This window comes from Molossus molossus, unplaced genomic scaffold, assembly GCF_014108415.1.
Source record: "Molossus molossus isolate mMolMol1 unplaced genomic scaffold, mMolMol1.p scaffold_m16_p_14, whole genome shotgun sequence".
NCBI lineage: Eukaryota > Metazoa > Chordata > Mammalia > Chiroptera > Molossidae > Molossus > Molossus molossus.
Genome location: NW_023425349.1, coordinates 85,431,036 through 85,443,544, shown reverse-complemented (window position 1 = coordinate 85,443,544; position 12,509 = coordinate 85,431,036). Strand labels below are relative to the sequence as shown.

General features: G+C 41.1%; 1 protein-coding gene across 1 annotated transcript in view; it reads left to right on the top strand.

Annotated features, from left to right (window-relative positions):
* LOC118629797 (aminopeptidase O (putative)) overlaps positions 1-12,509 on the top strand; it is a 339,962-nt gene that overhangs the window by 257,281 nt on the left and 70,172 nt on the right. The window contains exons 13-14 of the mRNA XM_036261438.1: positions 3,588-3,650; positions 3,983-4,057. Coding sequence (XP_036117331.1) covers positions 3,588-3,650; positions 3,983-4,057 — 138 coding nt within the window. The remainder of the gene's footprint in view (positions 1-3,587; positions 3,651-3,982; positions 4,058-12,509) is intronic.

The window sequence follows — 12,509 nt, the reverse complement described above, 5'->3', positions numbered from 1 at the left end:
AGGTTAATAGTTCATTCTAGATTAAATTCTATGCCTAGCATCATTCTGAAATATGATTTTAGTGGTTAATATATGAGAGAATTAGGAACTTTTTCATTTCTTTTTATTTAAAAAAAAAAGAGATCATTTTAGAAGTATCCTGGCAATGTAACTGATGTTCCATGGTTTCTCTTTTTAAAAAATGTACGAGCCCTGGCCAGTTTGGCTCAGCGGTTAGAGTGTTTGCCTGCGGACCAATGACTTGCGGGTTCGAGTCCAGTCAAGGGCATGTACCTCAGTTTCGGCTTGTCCTGGGCGCTGGTTGGGGTCGTGCGGGAGGCAGTCACTCGATGTGTCCCTTCACGTCAATGTTTCTCTCTCTCCCTCCCTCCCTCCTACTCTATTTGAACAAAAATGGAAAAATGTCCTTGAATGAGGATTAAAAAAAATAATGCATGAGTCTATACTCCACAAATTGAGGTATTTTAGTGGAGAAACATGCAGGAATTAATTAGAAAGATCTTCATCCTGACATTCCCCTCCTTGAAATTTCGTTTGCCTTTTATTCAGCCATTTCCCTTTATCTTTACATTTAGTTACTTAACATATTTATTGAGCAGCTATGCGTAAGGCAGTGTTTTTAGTGATTGGGCAAAAATCAAGAACAAGGGAAAGCATCTCTTTCTTCCTGGACCTTAAAGTCTAGTTGGGAAAATAGACAGTCAATAAATTAATTTAAAAACAGCTATAATAGAATTTTACAACACAAGGAGTGAACCCTAATGTAAACTCTGGACTTTAGTTAATAATCATGTATCAAATCTGGTACATCAGTTGTAACAAATGACCCACAGGTGTGCAAGATGTTAATAATAAAGGAATCTGTGTTATGTGGACCTATGGGAGCCCTGTGCCTTCTATGTAAATTTTTCTAACTACTAAGAAAGTAAAGTCTCATAATTAAAAATAAAAATGTAAACAGCTATAAAAGATAAGCACTTTATAGGAAACAAGATGCTATTAGAAAGAATAGTGCGGTGACATCATTTGGATCGGGGAATGAGGAAGGACCTTTCTGGAGAAGTGTTGTTTAAGACCAGAACTAGAGAATAAGTAGGTGCCAGCAAGGCAAAGAAGAGAAGGAAACAGTCTCAGTAGAGCAAAGTGATAGCATTTGAACTATGTAAATATCCTTCATGTTTTCTGTTTTGAATGTATTGTGGGGGTGAGGGTGGGGAGGCAAGAGTACAAATGAAGCAAATTAGGAGGCAAAGAGAATGGACCACACCTTTCCCTGCCCACTCAAAGTATTAGAAGAGCAGAGGGACAGTAGGATGTTTCCTTGGTCAGCTCATGCCAGAAACCATGAGGTACTCCATGAGCTGGGTGCTAGGAAAAAATGAGACTATCAGTGGCAGCAAGATGGGGTTCCTAGGTCTCAATTCTTAAGGTCTTTCCAGTGGCTCAATGGGATTTATAGAATAAGGAATGATAAAGCACGTGCCTGTGGGGGGAGGGAGGGAGGGAGGGGGGAGGGGGGTGGAGAGAGAGAGAGAGAGATCGACTGGGAGTACAACCACATGAGAATTATAAGGGGGAAAAGCCTTCATGTCATAACTACCCAGCTATAATGAGATTTTCATAGAAGGTTGTATAAGACAGTTCATTTGCATTAGTTGTCTTTATTTCTGCTACTGGATTGTTGGAATTTATTTTGGTTTTGTTTCTTCAAAGACTACATGTTTAAAAATTGTTGATATATCAACAAAGAGGACAATTTAAAAAGGTCCATTTAGGCAGGGCACTGTCTCAGTACATCAATAGTGAACTGTTCCTATCAGAGTTCTTAGGGATGGTGAATTCCCAAGGAAAACAACTCCAGTGGGTACATGTCAGCCTGTGATAGATTTCCATAGATTCTGGAATTGTTAATAGTAGCATGGAAGCTTAAATAGTTGAAAATTTTAGTTCTATGTAAAATTAAGTAGCTCTGCAATTACATAATCTACTTAATAACGTGTAAGTTTTACCTGCCCATGTATATGTGCACTTGAGAGTTGTAAGGCATTCACTATTTTTATGCATTTCTTTTACACTGGAAAATTTGAGTATGATGGTTATACATTATATATAAGAACATCTGATAACACTGAAATATCTTTAGCATGCATTTCATAGCACTTAGCTAATATGGATACAAAGTGGTTAATATGTCTATATAACTGTATAGTTTTTGGGCTTTTGTATTCCTGGAAACACAAACACTAACTCAAGAATTCCCCATTTGACCAGACGTGTTGTTTATTTTAGGAAACAGAAGTGCATCAATATAATTTTCAGTTGTGAATATGGGGTGAAGCGGTAAAGTTAAGTTTTCCACTGTGATGTCTCCATTAAGAAGCTCCTCTTTGTGTAAAATAGTCCATGGCAAAGTTGCTTCTATTTAAAGTAGTGAGTTTGATCTTGGCTTTGATCTAAAGCTTTTGATCTTGAAAGGAGGATGGAGTAGCAATAAAGAGAGGGCAAGGCAGATTTTCTTTAAAGAAATGCGATAAAGTTAAAGGGGTGGTCAAGATCAGCAAACACGCGAGCGACCACGCTCCTCTCCCCACGCGCTTGCGCCCCGGCCCACTTCAGCCAATTTCTGATGCAGATGTGAAGAACGCCTTTTGGGGGTCCGCAGAATAAACTTGAGGCATTATACATTTTTATAAACGAAATGTAAAAATTTCCCTTAGATATGAAGATAGATTGTCCACCTTTTATATTCTCCCCGTCGCTTAGAGGATTCATGGGCAGGGCGATTGCGGTGAGGGCTATGTTTGATCAGGGCGCATTGGCTCCCGCGACGCGCAGAGAGCGCTAGGGTTCATCTTTTAAGTGTCTTCGCTTCTACCCCAGGGAGGTCACCTGCCACCGCCCCTGAGTCCGGAGTGGGGCACTGAAAAACGCTTACTTAATAGCGTATAATGCATTCCTGGAAAAAACTCCCTTAGGGAACTTTCCCTACCCTAAGGCCATCCGGACACTTAGGTTTCAGACTGGAGGAGCGAGTTCGGACTGGCCACGGGGGTGAAGGTGCTTCTCAGGGCAGCACTTCTGCTCCCTAGGCGGCCAACAAACCCTTCTGCAGATTGCCAGTGCCCGCGGGGGTAGGGGCTGGAAAGGTAAGGCGTGCGCACCCTCAGCGGTCCGCGCGTGGGAGGGCGCGGGAGCGCGGGCGCAGGCCAGACCCAGGAGAGGACGAGAGATGTTAGCAGAGAACAATAAAATTGCTGGCGCGCCGGCGTGGGCGGGGGCGACCTGCGGGGAACGCGGCGCAGCGCCTATACCTTTAAGGCAGGCCCCGCCCCACCCAGTGCCCGCCTGCCGCCCGCGCCGCCGCTCCGGCCCCGCGTCGCTTGCCTCCCGCTCTGCGCCTTAGGTGTTGCGGGCCCCAAGCGCCGCTTCTCTCCGCCGGGCGGGCCGGGCGCGGGCTCCGGTGCCCTCGCTCCCACTCTCACCTATGGCGGGCGAGGTCCAGGGTCAGCGCGCCGAGGTGGTGGGGCGCGAGGGAGGGAGGCTGGGGCGACTCCCGGGGTAAACTTGACTGTCCCCTTCCCCCGCAGCCGCTGCAGACGGAGCGCCAGGCCGGGGCGGAGTGCGGGCTCGCGCGGCAAGTGGGCGCAGAGGTGAGTGCGGGCGGTGGGTCCCGCGCCGCATCCCTTGCGCGGAGCCCACGGTGGGTAAGCCGGCCCTGTTGGGGGGCGCTGGCCCGGGGGCGGGAACCCGGGCCCGAGACGGGAGGGAGCGGCCAGGGGAAGGTCATGGCCCCGGCGCGCCGCAGCTGCGCGCCCCTAGGCCCGCGACGCGCAGGCGGCCCGGCAGCCCCGACGGCGCTCGTGGCTTCCCAGGTGAGGCCGGGAGGGTTGCGTGGCGAGGCCGTCGAGCATTTCTCACGCTGAGGGGCGGCCCTCAGGACCTGTAGTCCAGTTTTAAGTGCTCTGTGGTTTCTGAACTTCAGGTCTCGAAATGGAATCGAGTGAACCGGAGACCCCGAAAACGGAAACGAAGGGGGACCAAAGAAGTGTTTGAAAAGGTAATGGGGTCCCTGAAAGAGGGCACTGGGTGGGATTCTTAATAAATCTCCCCGTCTGCCCCGACGACTTAGAACAACAATAGAGGAACATTTTTTAAAGTTTAAATTTACAGTAGAATGAATTTAACGGGATAGTTATATAAAAATATTGTCTAGTAATCCTAATGATTATCAACATCATCTAGTCTCATGAAGTAAAGTTACTGGCATGGAGATTTGTTTCAGGATCCTTAAGTAGAGCAGTGGGACCTAAGTAGCTTCTATTATCCTATAGGCCAGTAGTATTTTTTTGTCAGTGATCAGGTAAACCTAAAAAAGGGGGAATCTTCTGAATAAATCACCCCACAGATCTGGGTTTCTCTTTTGGATGTAGCAGATCACAGTAGCACACGCCCTCATTTATGCTTTAGAGTAATCTCAAAAATGGAACGAGAAGCTGAAAAAAGTGGATTACTTTTGTAAAGCAAACGAGAATTTGTTTTTCTGAATTTAGAATTTCAGTGTTACTTTGCAGAAATTTGGGCTACCTATTTTCTCCTGAAATTGTGTCAAGTTAAAACTTGACTTGTTATAATACATATTATGAAATAAGGTAAGTAGTCTGTTGTTTTCTAAGTGAATTCTATTAAAAACTCGAAAGTGAATAATGTTACAGTAGGTAGGATTTTTGTTACTTTTAAAAATTATTCTTTGTACTGTTTTTTTGATTCTTGATAGCATCAGGGATTAAAATAGCGGTGTGTTGTTTTTCTGCTGCTAGAATGTATGATGAATCACTCCTGATTCTGAAGCCAAATTCTTGCTGATAGCATTGCTGCCAACTTCTGTGATGTGTTGCCTTAGTATGGGCATTGCAGCGTCTGAGAATGTGCACAAAGCACATCATAATGAAGGTGATACCAAAGTTCCCGAGTGCATGTAAGGATACCAAGGGCTTGTAAGAGAATTGGAAAAGGAACTGGTCTAGGAGTAAAGTCATCTGTAGCTAGACATCAGTTATGTGAAAAGTGATAGCTCAGCTTTTCCCTTTCTAAATAAAAAAGAGCAATATATGTCACTTTATTTAAACACTCATTGCAAAAGTTGTCATTTTGAACAGACTTAAGTTTTCTGACCATAGTTCAGCATGTTGTGGTAGGTTGTGTTTGTTTAACTTTCACGGTCTAGGTGTTTTCAAAAATGTTTGTGAGTTGATTAATGAGATTATAAAATGTCCAAAGGAGGAAAAAGAATTATGGCTTGCTTAGTATTTAAGAAAATATGTTTTCTAGCTATTATTTCGTTAGACCAAAAATAAGATTACCCAAGCGCACAATATATCATGCATAAAAGAAGGTTTATAGCCATTATCTTTGTGGATTACTAGGTACCATCACTACCAAAATCTGAACTTGAGGGAATCATATCTGTAGCACCTATGATCTATACTGCCTTCTGAGAATGAGTAGGACAGTGGGGGTGGGGGGGAAGACTGAGGAAGTTTCCTCCTCCCAGAATAGTACCTGAGGATGTTTGTTGGAGCTTATGGAAGAAGGCACACGCTTTCCTTTTCTTCCTAGAAAATGTGGGTAGCAATTTTACAGAGAATATGAAAATGAGGTAGGTTGAGGCCAACATGGAACTTCCTTTCAAGGAATGAAGCTTATAGCTGACTAGCTTTGAAGGCGGAGGAGGCAAGAAGATGGGAACTTCCAGAGTTGTGTCAGAAAATAATTATGGGCATCTCCAGTCTTTCCTCTTGACTCTGTATGGCAGCTGAGCCCCTTGCCCACTGTTCGCCTCTGCCATGCCCAGGAGAGGGTTTGGAACTTGAGGCAAAGCATGCAGTATTTTCAAGGGCAAGATGAAAGGGAGTGCAGTCACCAAGCAAGAGCATTAGACCAGGTTCCTAAAGGCACAGAAGCTATCCTGCCGAGGTGCGTCCTGATTGTCCCAGTGTCTATTCCAAAACACAGTTGGAATTCTGTGTGTAACAAGTATAAACCGAGGTCATGTGTTAACCTTTTGCTGGGATTTGAACCTGTTATTAGTAGGAATCTAGGTATTCATCTTACCGTTGAATTTAAGTTTTTTTTAAATGTCTGCCATGCCACAAGTGAAGTAGATTAGTCATTTTTTTCCTTTTTCATGCATCCACTGTGTTTTTCTAACTGAACGAAAACTATGATCTTTTCTGTGGTACTCATTGTGTATTACTGTAAGATAACAGCCTGGGTTTGAGTCATTTCTGGTAGGTATACATTTTAAATCTAGCAGTTTGTTTATTTGCCTGCTTTGTTTCTTTGCCCTGTGTCTCCCCCAAGCTGCCCCTTCCTCCATCCCCTAGTCTCTGCATCTTCAGGTCTCACACAAGATACAGCCTAGCTGAGTGAACTTGGTTAACTAGTCTGTATTCAACTTTGCTAGGGTCATAACGTTTTCCCTCCAACATTTACTGACTTACAGAAAGCAGTCTTCTGACCTGCTTGAGGAAGGACAACAGCCATGGTGCAAGGCCAGGGTCCCGGACTGGCACAGGGCGACAAATTACACATGAAGAGTGTAACCTTACAGGAGATTATTGGTATTCCCCCTTAAAGAAAGGTGCCAAGTGGTAGGCACAGTCTGATGTAACTTGAAATAGTACTAGTTGAGTTTTTCAGTGAACTCAGGAGGGGAAGCAAAACAAACTTATCCTGTGCTCAGCTGTGGGTTAGAATAACGAATAATGAAGTAAAGTAAACTGGGTGAGTGAGAGGTACCACCCAGAGAAGTGATTTAAAATGCTCTCAGGATTTGCCTCTGCTGTTCTGTGTTGTCACCATGCCCTCCCTCCCCCACGCTCTCCTGCCTCTGTGCTGTCTCACAGGTGTCCACAGCTTATCTTTCTGAAGATACATCATTCCTTTACTTGTCTCTGTCTTTGATGTTTATTTCCATTTTATTTCATTCTCATATTCTAGCGTTTTTCCACTGGTATAACTAGATTCCTTTATGCTGTTCTTTGTTTTCTTCATTTTAAATGACAAAACACACCTGTTTTGCTTTTGGTCTTTGGGTACTTTCTCCTTATGTTCTGATATTCTTCCTTTTTCATTATTTTGAGTTCCTTTTATTTAGTTTGAACAATTTGTGCAACAGAAAGGCAAGGGGAACATGAACAATTTCCTACACAAAGAACAATTACGATGAATTGATCAGCCTGTTCTGCAAGGGCCGGTTGAATAATGGGGATTGCAGCAGTGAATCGAATAATGTGTACTTTCAAAAATAAAGTTAATAGATTTTAATAAATGGTTTGTGGTTTTGGAAGAAAACTCCACTTTTTTCTGTATGTATCTTTAACTGAGTCAAAGATAATAAAATTACCCATCACATTCAAAGATTGAGGAATAATTTTTTAATAAATATATTCATGTTAAATAATATGAAGTTTTGACTAGAATAATATTTTATGAAATTGTACATTTGAGGAAAATACATGAATGGCATATATTTATTTCCCCTGGAGAAAGAAAATTCCAATTTTCAGATTCAAAAGAAGCGTCCTTCTTACTTTATGCATCTCTGATAATATGTGGGGAATAAATTTTAAAATTCGAATTTCTGGTTATCAGTAAGAATATGTGATCATGTCAGAAATATTGATATACTGCTAAAACATTGAAAATTGAACAATATTAAGGTCATCCGCTATTATTAACAAGTGTCCTTTATGTGCATGTGTTTGGAAGTGAGTGGTCTTGGTGAGGGCGAGGTTGTCTGGCCTCTGTTACCATTAGTCATAATGGTAAGGGGAAAAGAGTTTCTAGTGAAAGCACCCTTTAAGGTCACCTTAATTATTCTTTTCTGCCAGAATCTGAAAAACAATACCCTTGAGCCGAAAATTGCTTAAAATTCAGTGAAATTTTTCTTGATGTATAGAGTGAAACATAAACTTCTAGAAAAAGGGTTGTGAAAAAGTGGTCTTTAGAGTATTTACTGGCCATTTCAGTTGGAGCCAAATGATAAATTTTATTTTCTGCGTCTTTGAGAGAAAAAAAAAATGCTGGAACTATTTTCTTTGTGAAAATATCCTTCCTAAATTCTGGAGCTTTGTCACTCAACTTTTATTTCACTTGTTTTTTTCACATACTTGATTCTGAACTGTAATCAATGATAATGTTAGTGTGAATAATAATTCATAGATGATTTTTAAAATTGCATTGAAAACCCAACTTGGTTTATGCATTTTACCACATTTATTGCTTTAAAATTTTTTTATGCATTCTAAGAGAATGTTTTTATTACAGTTCTAATATTGAAATACTTAACATGATAAAGGTAGTTGCAAATTTTAAACTATTTAACAAAGTGCTTTACTGCTATTTGCCTTTTGTGGCAAAGGTGTGTTTTATATTTGCTTTATGATTTCTGGAAAACATATTTAATAAAAGTTATCTGGCTTTTTCTTGAACCGGTAATAGCAGACAGCAACTGTGTTAGGCTTGACTCCTGAGCCATGAGGCTGCAAATTTTGGCATGATGGCATGAGATGAATTAGGGAGTGCTGAACCACAGGTCCCTTCACCCTGCAGGAACTGCCCCTCGGTTAGCAGAATGGTGGGCATGGCAGCCACTCTTTGCCAACTCACGCAGCATCTCCCAGGCATTGGCACCCTTTCGTCTTTTTGAAAGTGCTCTTGCTTGGAGAGAATTTGTAACGAGCCTACATTTATATAGCTGTAATCTGTTACAATAGCTTCATTGATCCTTGATCTCCATAGAAAAGCTCTATGGATTCTACTGAGTCACAGCACTTCAGGCACCAGCCACCCTCCCCGCGAGCCCTGCCCTGTCTGAGAGTGCCATTGTGTCCTATGTTGTACTGATTGTGCCTTCAGATGACAACTTACTTGAGTGATTGGGGGGGGGGGGGCAGAGTAATTTATTAAAAGTAATTAAAAAGAAACCAAACAAAAGGATTAATTATTAGCACTGTTAATATGCAATGTGTTACTTTATTGAAATATTTGTAACTTTGTCTTATGGTGGGACTCTGTTTTTTCCTTGTAAATCCCCAGCAGATACATAATTTATTAGACCCTGTGCCCAGGTCTCAAGTTAGATCCTGTTTCACAAGATTTGGCTTCTTTTTCTTTTCCACCCTTTTAAAAAATCTGGACCAAGGATGAATTGCTGATAAAATGTGTTTTTAGTAGCCTCAGGAAGGAAGTATGATCTGTATAATTTTATACCATTAAATTTTCATCTGTTCTGTAGATTTATTTATTTTTTAAAGAATCTGCAGTTAAAATATTCTGAGAAATCTGAGTGTACTAAAATTTCTTCCCATATTCAACTAGCATAACGGAAAAATGAAAAAATAGTCATCCACTTACCCTCACACACTTACATATTTTAAAAAGAGCTATTCATATAATCATAGCTGACTCCTGTGACGTGTCAGGCACTGTGCTGCTAAGTGCTTTCCGTGTATCAGCTCGTGTAAGTGTACATTAAAGTCGTGTCACAAACTGGCAGTGCGGTATGAGGGTGTAGACTGAGTCAAACGCTTTATGAAAGTAGGTGAGGCACAAACACATCAAATAATGGCTGTGGAAAAGAATGCTTTAGGCAAGATGTAAAAAATTCTTTTTCACCCGGGCTATTGACAGTTTTGGACCACCAGCATAAAGCACACATTTCTAAATTAGGAAAATCCCAACCGGCATGTATTTTGAAAGCACTTGAAAGTGTGCAGGTAATTACACTATTGTTGATGTTAGCAGATTTGATGCCAGCAGCCATCAACTCTTCCATGCCATGGAAGATGAAAGGCATTTTAATACAAAGCATGAGTGTGGATGGAAAAGGGAGGCAGGCAGAGAAAAATTTTGTGACTTTTTAGTTACTTTTATAGGAAGCATTAGTTATGTCCTTGTGACAGAATGCTTTACTTGGCAATCATTCTCATCTTAGGCATTTTAATGAGCTGTGGTTTTATGCTTGGTATCATATGGCACTAATAAGATGCATTATTTTACTAGCACCTACTGGTGTCGGTATAGTTTAGGGCCTGTCATTGTTTCCATTAATCTCCTGTTTTAGGAGGTTGACACTACCATGTACCTTTAAGTCCAGCAACATGTATTTCATTGATATTTCTGGGTTTCTGCACACAGGAAAAATGACACTCAGGCCTCGGATCGCCAGTCCTTGGAAAAAGACCTGATCACATGCAGTCCTGTGATAAATATTTGTTGAAGGAGTTAGACGAAGGAATCCCCAAAATGGCGTTTATCTTATAAAGTCACACCTGGCTATTGCATCTAAGAAATTTTAATGTTCAGGTTTTTATTTCATTTTTTTTTTTTTTTTCTGTTGACAGGTTTTTATTAAAGCACATTGTGTAGAGCTTTCCTGGCTTTGTCCGGGGTCCTCTTTTCATTGCTTCTGTAGAGAGTTCTGGGAGCCAGGGAGCCTTGACTCTGGGCCCAACCCTGCCACCTACTGTGTGCTGCCTGAGTTTGCACTTGACTCTTGCTTTTGTCTGCAAGACCTTTTACTTAATAGGCCAGTTAAGCCCCGTTACATTCAATATAAAATTAATGTTTGTCCTTGATTCTTTCATATAGTTTGATGCTACATTTTCCTTTTGTCCATTTTTTTGTTTTTTTTTTTAGGAAGGCTTGTATTTTTGTTCTAATGGTTATTTTAACATAACACATTTTTGCCTCTCTTGTCCACTTTTCCCCCCCCCACTTTTTCACTTTTTTCCTCCTCTGTATTGGTTCCTTGCTGTGAGAAATAGTGAAATTAGATATTAACCTTTTCTGGCCCTCAACCTCTTGAACTTCTACCATGTAACTTGAAAGGCTGTCTTTTTACTCCCAGATAAACACTTTTAACACAGTCAACAAGTTTATTATATTTCTTATATATTCTTCCTATTCTCCCCCCACCTCACTTTATGGTAGCTGTCCTATATTTATGATGTCAGAGCATGTAGACATTATTTGCTGTACTATGTCTTTTATAAAATCACTCAGTTTTAATTCTTCAAGTAAATCTATATTTGATGCTCATCATCTGCCCTTTATTGATATTCAGTCATTGTAGTGTTTCAAAGCTAGTTCTGGAGTAGATTCTTAGAGGAGCATGGGGCAGCTTTATTTCCTGAGCCTTGTAGTTGTGTTAGTTTGTGCTCCTTATAGGTGGAGGTCAGTTCAACTAGACATAAAATCCTTGCCTCATATATTTTTTTATTTTTTTTATAGTCCTTACCCGAGGACATTTTTTGATATTTTGTTCAGATAGAGTGGGAGGGAGGGAGAGAGAGAAACATCGACGTGGTTGCCACCCTCACAACCCAACCAGGGCCGGGGACAAATTGCAACCGAGGTACGTGCCCTTAGCAGGAACCGAACCCAGGTCTCTCTGGACCGCAGGCTGACACTCTAACCACTGAGCCAAACCGGCCAAGGCCTTGCCTCATATTTAAGTATCTTAAATATGTTGATCTATTTATTATCTTGCATAAAGTCTGATGCTGGTCTTATTTCTTTCCTTCACAGTGACCTGTTTTTTTCTCCTGGATGTCTAGATTTTTTTCCTTCAGATTCTAAAATGTTTTTCTTTAGTGGGTCTCATTGTGGGTCAGTTTCTCTAGTTGTCACTTAGCTTTTGAGCTTTATTTTCCTCATTTGTTAAATGAGAATAATAATAACTTATAACGTGTTTTAAATGTATTTTATTTTCTTGTTGTTAGGAACTTTGAAATGTATGGGCCACTGGACTTGAGTTGTCTTTATGTTTGTGAGAAATCCAAAGTGGACACTGAAGTTGTTGTCTGTATCTTGGCAATGAATGAGCTCACTCTGATTCGTGTGGTGAACAGGCTGTCTGCACCCGCCCACAGAGAACCACTGTCCTGAGAGCGGTGGGGCTTGTTGAATATCTGTTCAGGGAAGTCTGTCTGTCTGTCTCCACTTCATGCTTCTCACACTCTTGCCCATCATATATGTTAGTTTCCCACACAAACCCAGTTTATATGATCATAGCTTATATGTGCACAGAACAATACACAGAAAAATGTTAAAAGACTCTTATTTTTCAGATAATGAGGAGAACTGGAAACCCAAGTCAGTCTAATCAGCCAGTGTGTTTTCTTGGGTTTGTTATACACATAGCCCCATGTAAGAAGCCTCTGGAAAATACCAGAGAAACAGGAGATGTCATTTCTGGCCATGAAGATAAAACACACAACACATCACCGATTATTCACAAAGCACATGTGATGAATAAATCCAAACCAGTGCAGCACAGACTATGGACATGTGTATATGATGCATGTCACCTGAGGCTACCCTGGACTAGAGTTTCTATGCCTGGGCCTTGTTTTGATAAAGCAACCCTTTAAGTATGCAGGCTGGAAGTCATGGTGGGGAACTGGGTAATTGAATCAACTGAGCCCATTTTAATGCTTTTACCT